This window comes from Coregonus lavaretus (assembly GCF_964263955.1).
Source record: "Coregonus lavaretus genome assembly, chromosome: 19".
NCBI lineage: Eukaryota > Metazoa > Chordata > Actinopteri > Salmoniformes > Salmonidae > Coregonus > Coregonus lavaretus.
Window position 1 is genome coordinate 40010973 of NC_140006.1, and position 12685 is coordinate 40023657.

General features: G+C 42.2%; 1 protein-coding gene across 1 annotated transcript; it reads left to right on the plus strand.

Moving 5' to 3' along the window:
- Window positions 1–1170: 1170 nt before the first annotated feature.
- LOC311146752 (3-keto-steroid reductase/17-beta-hydroxysteroid dehydrogenase 7-like) lies at window positions 1171–11682 on the plus strand. Its single transcript, XM_084183316.1, has 9 exons — window positions 1171–1336; window positions 1942–2145; window positions 2671–2763; window positions 3470–3584; window positions 4784–4978; window positions 5488–5592; window positions 5774–5830; window positions 9854–9952; window positions 10419–11682. Exons 1-9 carry the CDS (start codon window positions 1302–1304, stop codon window positions 10551–10553), a joined length of 1038 nt encoding a protein of 345 aa, XP_084039442.1. The 5' UTR covers window positions 1171–1301; the 3' UTR covers window positions 10554–11682.
- The last annotated feature ends 1003 nt before the right edge of the window (window positions 11683–12685 follow it).

Sequence of the window (12685 nt, forward strand, 5' to 3'; positions counted from 1 at the left end):
TTCTACCTCTGTCTTAGGGAGGTCCATGGCCGCCAGTTGAAGTTGTATTTTCAGAAGTTAAAAAATATTTGGGCATTATAAGTAAGGGATATTCTCATTTATGACATGGTTTGTTTTAATTGCAGATATTATCAACTGAAAAAAGTATTGAAAAATATTAATTCTATAACAGCAAATGTAAAACTTAAAATGCATTTGATATAGTTAACAACAAACACAGCCAACAGTTACCTGGGCCTAATCTTTCACACTTTTCATCTTAGATATCCTCTTTCTAATCAGATTGCTATTTTCTAATTAACTATTTAAAATATATAATTTTAGATACAATTTCAATGTTCTCAACTGTCAAAATTGTTTTCCATATTTTAAAGTTGAAAGTAAAAAAATATATAGTTTTTGAGAAATAAATTACTATCAGTGTAAAAGTCGCTGTCTTCGTTGTGTTAGTAGAGTTATGGGCTGTTCATTTCTTGAGAGTTCTGTAGCCTAGTCAAAGACTCCATTCCTGATTGTGATGGTTGTTGCAGACTAATATAATTCTGAAGGCCCTCTATCATACCGATTTCTTATTCAATCCATGATAGAGTTTGATTGCCCAGTATTGCAACATAAGCCTGGGTACCAGTCAGTTTAGCTAACGTTCCACTCCTTGTGCTCATTGCCATTGCTAATGGCACATGCTAATGGTACATGACATGGAGTAAGGATGGAATGTTAGCTAAACATACTGGTAACCAGGCTAACATACCTACATACAAAGCAAAATTGAAAATGAAAAATCAAAGGGGCACTTTACAAGTATAACATGCAAAAAAATGTGCCTACTTTTCAATAAAAGTGCATTAGCCACACAGTGATAATGTAGCTCAAACCCAAATTGTGCAACAAAGAAAACATTTTGATCATAAATTAAAACATATTTTGCATTCCACATTTGTTCTACATTTCTATTTGATCTCTTTAACTTGTTTCTAGATCTTGAAATTAAACAAGACTTGGAAACGATGAAAGTGTCTTCCCACTGCCTGCCCCTCTCCCCTGTACAACAGACTCCTGTACAACCACATTCGAGATTTTCAAGCTCTCCGCTGCTTGGGAAGCATGATCCTCTTCGCTCTCTGTAGTTAAATCTAATTGGCCAATAGTGCTGTGTCGTCATCCAATCACACCACATAGAGGTGTCTGCATAGGCTACGGTTGTGTTCATATAATCGGACGAGAGGGTTGTACATTTCATAGTATTATTTTCTGCTATAGTTCACCTTTTACCATTTTCACACTATTGAAGAAGAGCCATCATGGAGAAAGTGATTTTAGTGACTGGTGCGAATAGGTACGTACATTATTCCTAAATAGGTTGACCGTCATTGTCAGTTAATGAATGTTACGACCCCTACGATAAATTCATTATTAGAGCGATACAATGTTGCATATCACTGCATGTCAGCGATTTAATATGCGTTGAAAAAAGTCAATATGGGTCAGACATTTTTCTAAAGAACGTGTGTCCACTTGCTATATTGTAATATATTACGTTGTAATGACAGAGAGTTGCTGTGTTTGGCAACTGGTAAGTTCCATTCACTTGACTTGCTTCACATGTAGTGAAGCTATAGCAATACATGCACGTTTACACAGTAAATCACAAGCCCTCTTATATAGCTTGTCGTCATTCAGTCTAATCCTTAAGCCGACTGTGATACACTGATTGTCCACTGACTGTGTAATAACAGTTGACCTATAGAATTGAAATAAGCATTTATGTAGCAGTAGGAGTGTCTGTGTGTATGCATGTGTGCATCATGTACATAAGTGTGTGTGTGTGTGTGTGTGTGTGTGTGTGTGTGTGTGTGTACATAAGTGTGTGTGTCCGCTGGAGAGTAGAAGCCCATATGCTTCTCCTTTATGTCCTCTCCTATGTCCTCTCCATCTCCACAGTGGTATCGGCCTGGCCCTGTGTGAGCGCCTGCTCTGTGAGGACGCTGGGCTGCAGCTGTGTCTGGCCTGCAGGAACATGCAGAGGGCCGAGGCTGCCCGCTCCGCCTTACTGACCTCTCACCCCGATGCCCACATAGACCTGCTGCACCTGGACGTGGGCTCTGTCCGCTCGGTGCTCTGCGCCGCCCACGAGGTCAAGGCTAGGTATAGACCATCAGACCATTGACCTGTTAACCCGTCACAGACACACACACACACACCTGGACGTGGGCTCTGTCTGCTCGGTGATCCGCGCTGCCACACAGTGGTAGTAATAGTTATTACCCCCTCACACACATACTCATAGACACACACACACACACACACACACAACCTTACGTCTCGATCACACCGACAGCGTCATTGCGGCAAATGGTACGCAGCATCATCTGGAATATGTGTACAACAAAAGTTCAACATTCACCTTCTGTTACCATTTCTGTCAAGCCGTCTACGCATACAGTTTGATGCATACATTAGATAAATCTAACGTATGCACCACACAGAACGCACTGCAACTGCCTCTGCAACACAATGCTGCAAGGCAAACGCATCGTTCCATTGGAAATGAATGTACTTCTGGTGACCTAAAATGCAATGACGCAGTCGGTGTGATTGAAGCGTTATACACACTCTACATCCTGTTTGATGTGACATCAATAAATACTTTTACTAATACTAATTCCACAGGTACAACAGACTGGACTACCTATACCTTAATGCCGGGATCATGCCCAATCCACAGATTGACGTTAAAGCTTTTTTCAAGGGCCTATTTTCTAGGTAAGGTTCAAGGTAACCTTCAAGTCATCTCTCAACTCATCGCCAGCATGGGTCAGTAATATGAGCTCTGTTCCAATATCAAAACGTGTGTACCACTTAGTATGAAGTGATGTATTGGACAAGTATATTAAGCAGTGGTGTTAAGTACTTAAGTAAAAATACTTTAAAGTACTACTTAAGTAGTTTTTGGGGGTATCTGTACTTTACTATTTATATTTTTGACAACTTTTACTTCACTACATTCCTAAAGATAATAATGTACTTTTTACTCCATACATTTTCCCTGACACCCAAAAGTATTCGTTACATTTTGAATGCTTAGCAGGACAGGAAAATGGTCAAATTCACGCACTTATCAAGACAACACATGGTCATCCCTTCTGCCTCTGATCTGGCAGACTCACCAAACACAAATGCATCTTTTGTAAATTATGTCTGAGTGTTGGAGTGTGCCCCTGGCTATCCGTAAAATTTAAAAACAAGAAAATGGTGCCGTCTGCTTTGCTTAATAAAAGGAATTTGAAATTATTTATACTTTTACTTTTGAAACTTAAGTATATTTAGAACCAAATACTTTTAGACTTTTACTCAAGTAGTATTTTACTTGAGTAACATTCTATTAAGGTATCTATACTTTTACTCAAGTATGACAATTGGGTACTTTTTCCACCACTGGCTCTGATGTGATGTCATCTTTGTGCTGCAGCAACGCCGTCAACATGTTTGCCACAGCAGAAGGCCTCCTGACCCAGCAGGACCGTGTCAACAAAGACGGTCTACAGGAAGTGTTCGCCACAAACCTCTTCGGTCACTTCATGCTGGTGAGTCACGTCTTATCTGATCTTATCTTATGGTTGCCTCCCGAGTGGCGCAGTGGTCTAAGGCACTGCATCGCAGTGCTAGCTGTGCCACTAGAGATCCTGGTTCGAATCCAGGCTCTGTTGTAGCCGGCCGCGACCGGGAGACCCATGGGGCGGCGCACAATTGGCCCAGCGTCGTCCAGGGTAGGGGAGGGAATGGCAGGCAGGGGATGTTGGTAGAGCATGGCGTTTGCAACGCCATGGTTGTGGGTTCGATTCCCACGGGGGGGGGCCAGTATGAAAAAATAAAAATATATAATGTATGCACTCACTAACTGTAAGTCGCTCTGGATAAGAGTGTCTGCTAAATGACTAAAATGTAATGTAAAATGTAACATTTCTCAACAGAGAGAGGTTTGTCTCAAATGGAAACAGAGCCTGGAAATTAAAACATAAGGACCAGGAGTTTTTCCTTGCCCAGGTAACCTGACCAGGGCCCCAGTTACAACTAGGGTATAGGGCCTGGAGTTTTTCCTCACCTCCAATTACAACTTGGATATAGAACCTGGAGTTTTCCCTTACCTCCAGGTACAACTAGGGTATAGGTCCTGGAGTTTTCCCTGGTTAGGTCATGTTTCATGGTCACATGGTGAAGAAAGCAAAAAGCACAAAGATATCGGAAACTCTAAGAAACCCAGCTGCTGTTCACAGCCAAAGGTAAATTGATACCCAGCTCACTGTAACGGCTAGAGATTCACAACATTAACCATTAAACATCTTTGTTTCCATCTTGTCCATTTTGTTTCCACGCCGCACCGTCCATGCACCTTACTGTCTAGTCCCTTGGACTGGGTCTCAGTGAGAGGTACGGCAGATGACAGGCTGGAATTCAATCTAACCAGGCATTCAGTAGCAACGTTTACCATCATGTGCCGTTCTCGTTTTTTATAGTTCATGAGGTCATTCTGATTTACGTAGTTTCACTCATCATATTTCTTGATTCCCAAGTGACAACTTTATTTTATTATTATTTATTATTATTCTTACTTATCTTATTTTATTTATTCATACCCACAATAGACAAAGACAAAAAGGACAACAAAGAAAAAGTCAAGTCAAAATAAAACCTCTATATGAGAAAATAATCTCACCTGTCTCTTTGGTCCAGGTTATCTGTCCCTCCGTAACATGATGTCATATTATCTGTCCCTGTGGTCCAGGTCAGGGAGTTAGAGCCAGTCCTGTGCCAAGCAGGTCAGACCTCCCGGTTAGTGTGGACTTCATCCAGCAATGCCAGACGCTCGGCCTTCAGTCTAGACGATGTCCAGCATAGAAGGGGGACCGAGCCCTACGCCTCCTCCAAGTATGCCTCTGACCTCCTCAGCCTGGCCCTCAACAGACACAACAACAGCCAGGTGAGCCAAAATGATCACTCAGTTGCACATAGCAGTGCTTGCCTAATGGTAGGTCGGGAGCCACTGGTGGGTTATGGCAAGATCCATTTTAGTTCCTGATTTTTAACCTGGCCCTCAACAAACAGCCAGGTGAGCCACATGCTTATTCAGTTGCACATGGTAGTGTTCCCTTATTGGTAAATCAGGAGAAACTGGCGGACTGTGGCTGATCCATTTTGGGTCCTGGCAAGAGACGTGTACTAGGTGAGGTACACATTCACTCAGTTGTACATAGCAGTGCTTGCCTAATGGTAGGTCAGGAGCCACTGGTGGGTTGTGGCGGATCCATTCTAGGTCCTGACTTGGTGAGAGAGTGGATTGTCTATGCTAAATCCTCAATGCTGTCCTCTGTCATTGTTCATAATGTCAAGCTTCATGACACTTATACAGTATTTAGTAAAACTCTACCTCATATATTCAGGTCATGTATCTGATAACCAATAAGGGTACATGTTTTACATGATTGACAGGGGCTGTACTCGTCAGTGATTTGTCCAGGGCTGGTGATGACCAATCTGACCTATGGAATCCTCCCCTCCTTCTTCTGGACCCTCATCATGCCTATCATGTATCTCGTAAGTTGGTTTTACTCTTTAGTCTTCTTTTACTCTTTTACTGTATTGACATTATTTGTAAGTACCTTACTGTAACGGTAGTATTGTATTGACATTATTTGTTGTGGTCTTGTGATTTTCCCAGAAAAGCAGATTTGCATAGACTTGTATTGTTACTCAACATGTTTGTCTTCATGAACAGATAAGAATCTTCACCAACACTTTCACACTGACACCATACAATGGAGCAGGAGCCTTGGTACGTGTCGCAGAAACTAGTCTAAACAGTTCAGATATGTATTATTTACATATTGACAGTTTGTGATATATCTTTGTGGGTTGGTTTCCCATACACAGCATAGCCCTCGACTTAAAAGCATGCACAGTGGAGAATCTCCATTGAAATGGCTTTTTAGTCCAGGACCAGGCTTAATCTGTGTCCGGGAAACCGTAATGACAAAGCAAAAACAGTTTTTTACTTTGTTGAAGCACCTTTTGCAGCGATTACAGCCTCAGATCTTCTTGGGTATGACGCTACAAGCTTGGCACACCTGTATTTGGGGAGTTCCTCCCATTCTTCTCTGCAGATCCTCTCAAGCTCTGTCAGGTTGGATGGGGAGCGTCGCTGCACAGCTATTTTTAGGTCTCTCCGGAGATGTTCGATCGGGTACAAGTCCAGGCTCTGGCTGGGCCGCTCAAGGACATTCAGAGACTTGTCCCGAAGCCACTCCTGTGTTGTCTTGTTGTCTTGGCTGTGTGCTTAGGGTCGTTGTCCTGTTGGAAGGTGAAGCTTTGCCCCAGCCTGAGGTCCTGAGTGCTCTGGAGCAGGTTTTCATCAAGGATCTCTCTGTACTTTGCTCTGTTCATCTTTGCCTCGATCCTAACTAGTCTCCCAGTCCCTGCAATTCAGGCTAAAGAGTTCAATCTTGGTTTCATCAGACCAGAGAATCTTGTTTCTCATGGTTTGAGAGTCTTTAGGTGCCTTTTGGCAAACTCCAAGCGGGCTGTCATGTGCCTTTTACTGAGGAGTGGCTTCCATCTGGCCACTCTACCATAAAGGCCTGATTGGTGGAGTGCTGCAGAGATTGTTGTCCTTCTGGAAGGTTCTCCAATCTCCACAGAGGAACTCTGGAGCTCTGTCAGAGTGACCATCGGGTTCTTGGTCACCTCCCTGACCAAGGCCCTTCTCCCCCGATTGCTCAGTTTGGCCGGGCGGCCAGCTCTAGGAAGAGTCTTGGTGGTTCCAAACTTCTTCCATTTAAGAATGATGGAGGCCACTGTGTTCTTGGGGACCTTCAATGCTGCAGAATTATTTTGGTGCCCATCCCCAGATCTGTGCCTCGACACAATCCTGTCTCGGAGCTCTACAGACAATTCTTTCGACCTCATCACTTGGTTTTTGCTCTGACATGCACTGTCAATTGTGGGACCCAAAATAGACAGGTGTGTTCCTTTTCAAATCATGGACTCCAATCAAGTTGTAGAAACATCTCAAGGATGATCAATGGAAACAGGATGCACCTGAGCTCAATTTCGAGTCTCATAGCAAAGGGTCTAAATACTTACACTACCGTTCAAAAGTTTGGGGTCACTTAGAAATGTCCTTGTTTTCGAAAGAAAATCAATTTTTTTGTCCATTAAAATAACATCAAATTGATCAGAAATACAGTGTAGACATTGTTAATGTTGTAAATGGCTATTGTAGCTGGAAACGGCTGATTTTTTATGGAATATCGACATAGGCGTACAGAGGCCCATTATCAGCAACCATCAGTCCTGTGTTCCAATGGCACGTTGTGTTTGCTAATCCAAGTTTATCATTTTAAAAGGCTAATTGATCATTAGAAAACCCTTTTGCAGTTATGTTAGCACAGCTGAAAACGGTTGTGCTGATTAAAGAAGCAATAAAAATGGCCTTCTTGAGACTAGTTGAGTATCTGGAGCATCAGCAATTGTGGGTTCGATTACAGGCTCAAAATGGCCAGAAACAAATAACTTTCTTCTGAAACTCATCAGTCTATTCTTGGCTATTCCATGCGAGAAATTGCCAAGAAACTGAAGATCTCGTACAACGCTGTGTACTACTCCCTTCACAGAACAGCACAAACTGGCCCTAACCAGAATAGAAAGATGTGCAAACATTTATAAAAACCTGTTTTCGCTTTGTCATTATGGGGTATTGTGTGTAGCTTGATGAGGAAAAACGTTTGATTAATCGATTTTAGAATATGGCTGTAACTTAACAAAATGTGGAAAAAGTGAAGCGGTCAGAATACTTTCCGAATGCACTGTACAAATAAACAGGGCTGAAAAGTGACTGATAGCAGGAATATATAAATAGAAGCTGTTTAGGATTATTTTGGTCTGAGCCTTGATGCACCAGTACAAATGGCACTGGATATTCAGACGGCACTGGGTATTCAGACGGCACTGGGTATTCAGACAGCACTGGCTATTCAGACGGCAATGGGTATTCAGACGGCACTGGATATTCAGATGGCACTGGGTATTCAGACGGCACTGAGTATTCAGACGGCACTGGGTATTCAGACAGCACTGGGTATTCAGACGCCACTGGGTATTCAGACGGCACTGGGTATTCAGACAGCACTGGGTATTCAGACGCCACTGGGTATTCAGACGCCACTGGGTATTCAGACGCCACAGGGTATTCAGACGCCACAGGGTATTCAGACGGCACTGGGTATTCATGGGATTACCAGAAAAACGCATGTAACAATTTTTATAAATTGATTTGCATTTTAATGAGGGAAATAAGTATTTGACCACCTCTCAATCAGAAAGATTTCTGGCTCCCAGGTGTCTTTTATACAGGTAACGAGCTGAGATTAGGAGCACGCTCTTAAAGGGAGTGCTCCTAATCTCAGTTTGTTACCTGTATAAAAGACACCTGTCCACAGAAGCAATCAATCAATCAGATTCCAAACTCTCCACCATGGCCAAGACCAAAGATCTCTCCAAGGATGTCAGGGACAAGATTATAGACCTACACAAGGCTGGAATGGGCTACAAGACCATCGCCAAGCAGCTTGGTGAGAATGTGACAACAGTTGGTGCGATTATTCGCAAATGGAAGAAACACAAAGAACTGTCAATCTCCCTCGGCCTGGGGCTCCATGCAAGATCTCACCTCGGGGAGTTGCAATGATCATGAGAAAGGTGAGGAATCAGCCCAGAACTACACGGGAGGATCTTGTCAATGATCTCAAGGCAGCTGGGACCATAGTCACCAAGAAAACAATTGGTAACACACTACGCCGTGAAGGACTGAAATCCTGCAGCGCCTGCAAGTTCCCCCTGCTCAAGAAAGCACATATACAGGCCTGTCTGAAGTTTGCCAATGAACATCTGAATGATTCAGAGGAGAACTGGGTGAAAGTGTTGTGGTCAGATGAGACCAAAATCGAGCTCTTTGGCATCAACTCAACTCGCCGTGTTTGGAGGAGGAGGAATGCTGCCTATGATCCCAAGAACACCATCCCCACCGTCAAACATGGAGGTGGAAACATTATGCTTTGGGAGTGTTTTTCTGCTAAGGGGACAGGACAACTTCACCGCATCAAAGGGACGATGGACGGGGCCATGTACCGTCAAATCTTGGGTGAGAACCTCCTTCCCTCAGCCAGGGCATTGAAAATGGGTCGTGGATGGGTATTCCAGCATGACAATGACCCAAAACACACGGTCAAGGCAACAAAGGAGTGGCTCAAGAAGAGGCACATTAAGGTCCTGGAGTGGCCTAGCCAGTCTCCAGACCTTAATCCCATAGAACATCTGTGGAGGGAGCTGAAGGTTCGACTTGCCAAACGTCAGGCTCGAAACCTTAATGACTTGGAGAAGATCTGCAAAGAGGAGTGGGACAAAATCTCTCCTGAGATGTGCGCAAACCTGGTGGCCAACTACAAGAAACGTCTGACCTCTGTGATTGCCAACAAGGGTTTTGCCACCAAGTACTAAGTCATGTTTTGCAGAGGGGTCAAATACTTATTTCCCTCATTAAAATGCAAATCAATTTATAACATTTTTGACATGCGTTTTTCTGGATTTTTTTGTTGTTATTCTGTCTCTCACTGTTAAAATAAACCTACCATTAAAATTATAGACTGATTATTTCTTTGTCAGTGGGCAAACGTACTAAATCAGCAGGGGATCAAATACTTTTTTCCCTCACTGTATGTCACTCTCAACAGCTTAACATTTTTTTATACTAATTCCTTTGAGTGATTTTTCATAATCGGAAATGTCATCCCGTCTTTTACAGCACTCGCTGTTTCTGCAAAAACCGGAGTCCCTGGATCCGAGAGCAAAGTACCACAGTTTGACGTCAGGCATGGGGAGCAACTACACGCAGCCTCGACAAGTGAGTGTGTCTCGTAGAAAGTTTTGGAACGCTAGGCCTAAGATAAAACATCTGTGAAGGTGTGAACAGGTTCTATATTACTGTTTCAGCCTGATAGGGCCGATGTCCTAGCTTTAGCTTCACACACGCACTGTACACACACGTACACATGGATTTTGTGTTATAGATACGTGGTAGTAGAGTAGGGGCCTGAGGGCACACACTTAATACGTTGTGAAATCTGTTGTGAATGTATTGTAATGTTTTTAAAATTGTATAACTGCCTTAATTTGGCTGGACCCCAGGAAGAGTGCAGCAGCTAATGGGGATCCATAATAAATACAAATACATTTTTGAAACAAATTATATTTGAAAGAAAAAAGCTTATCTAGACGTTTTTATGTTATGTTATAGTGTTAGGTTTAGGTTTAAAAGGGGACGTTATCTAGGTTGTTCTTCCATGGCTTTGCTGTTTTGTGTTTTTCAGATGGACATGGACGACGACATGTCAGAGGCCCTGTATGTGAAACTGCTGGAAATTGAAAAGGCTATGCGTAAGAGATTGAAAGAAGAGGATGACGATAAACAAGCCTACAAAAAGTACCTCCACCAGACAGAGTAGTGGGCTATTCACCTCGACTGACTAGTTTAAATCACTCAACTTTTATTCTATAACATAGAATCTATTTGGTTGAAACGGTTTTACTCATGTGTCAATGGAAGGAAATGGTATGTTCTGTATAAATTGACGACGGCCATGAGGCACTACACTCTCATTGTCTTACGTCAGAGGGCGTCACTCCTACGCAACGCTTGTCCCCTCAACCGATCAGTGCAGGTGGAATCGTCGCGCTATCTGACGTAAGACAATGGGGGAATCCTCTGAAAAAAAGGTTCCAGATAGAACCATTTAAGATCAGATAGAACTCTTTCTGGTTCCAAATAGCACCTATACAGAAATGCTATTAAAATTGATTTTAATAGGGGACATTTGTTATTGTCACAGACTAGGCTGTAAATTCCTGCTGCTAACTCTATGACCTAAATGTGATGGCTCTAGACTGTGGTGGCCTTTGTGAATCGTAAAGCACACATGGTAATAACTTGACCAAAATGAGAAAAATGATATCAAAGCATTCCTTTTCTGTGAGTGTTAGGTTCACAGTGCTGCCTTATGGCAAGATGAATAACTACTTGTGAGCTGTTGAACTTTTATTAAAATGTACGTTTAAAATGAACGATTTTTGCGCATCTCTGCATTACTCCTTTAATTTGTTTGAACAAAAATGTTATCTAGTACCACCACTGTTCTATCCAATGCTGACTGTACATGACTTTGGCTTCACATTATTGTCTTGCATACTTGTTCAATCTCATCGAAGTATTCATAGACAACCATTTCCAATTATATTTCAATCTGAAATCAACATTGTTATATTCAAATGTGTTCAAATGGATATTTCACAGGTTGCAATGGGTCTACAGAGCAGCAACAGTTGGTGTAGTCTGTATTGCTGAGCATGTGAGCTGAAATAGCCTAGCTCACTGGTGTAACTAAAATACTAGCCAGGTCTTTACCTGATAGCTTTATCATGTTACACACAGGCTGCTACGGTGTGGTGTGGCCTTATGGGACATGATTAGGGTTATTTGAGTGGTGTGGTTTCCTTTGGCCAACGCCAATTACGTCAAGCCAGTTATCATTTGTGTTTATTTTGTCATGTTACTTCATTCATAAAAGATGAAGAATAGTTGTGGTGATGGATGGTGTCTCACTTAACAACGAATAACAGCATTTTGAACAGTGAAGTTAATCTATGAGTAATATCCCTCCCTCTACTAAAACAGGTCTTAAGTCAGATGTGCACCATATACAGTAGGTCTAAAGAGAAATACATCAGCTATAATGCTGGTTCCAACATGACACAGATACTTCCAATATGTTTATTGGTCTTAGATTGTCACTGATATTGTGCATGGCTCTAATTTAATTGAAACCACTTTTGGGCATTACCAGGAGAGGCATTTGCTTGCCAAATTGCCTTGTCACTATTTAGTGGTGAGTGTGTTGCCCTTGCATTGTTACGACTCTGTAGTAGACATGCTGTATGTACAACAGCAGAAAATATGATTCCTCCCAGCACTATTACAAAGATATTGTATATATTGTACTCTTAGAACAGAAAATGGAGAAGAAGAAAAAAAGCAATATGAACTTGGCATCAAATGTGTGACCATGTATTCAACAGCTGTGTATATGGCTTGATGGTTTAGTTCCCAAACTGCCCTGATAGGCTACAACAGAAGTGTCTCGTCAGATAGACAGCTGTATGACACTGCCAGCTGTTTTACTACATGACCCCTGCCTGCCCTCCCCACACACTTTTATTTGCTGCTTTTTATAAACAGTTAAAATCCTCCTTATTCATCAAGATGTGCACTAGTTCACACACAGAGAGCAGCTGTACATTGGAATGTGGAAATGTTTCACTTGGAAGGTCCTCTCTCTCTCTCTCTCTCTCTCTCTCTCTCTCTCTCGTCTCTCTCTCTCTTCCTCTCTTCCTCTCTCTCAAAATTTAGTGAAAAGCATTAACTGCATATAAAGCATGTAAACATAAGGCAATGAAGAGATGTATCGGTCATCGGTGTATTTCTTAACCAGTCAACAGTGCATAGGCATTTGGTTTTTTGTCAATGAACATGCATTTTAATAGCAATATTATTTAATGGCTAATGACATCTATGAATAATCAA

What these genes read in the sequence shown, in the direction of transcription:
- LOC311146752 (XM_084183316.1), top strand. Translation starts at nt 1,302, where the DNA reads ATGGAGAAAGTGATTTTAGTGACTGGTGCGAATAG. An exon ending in TTAGTGACTGGTGCGAATAG is followed by an intron (nt 1,337 to 1,941) that starts GTACGTACATTA and finishes CCATCTCCACAG; the next exon opens with TGGTATCGGCCTGGCCCTGT. An exon ending in ACTACACGCAGCCTCGACAA is followed by an intron (nt 9,953 to 10,418) that starts GTGAGTGTGTCT and finishes TGTGTTTTTCAG; the next exon opens with ATGGACATGGACGACGACAT.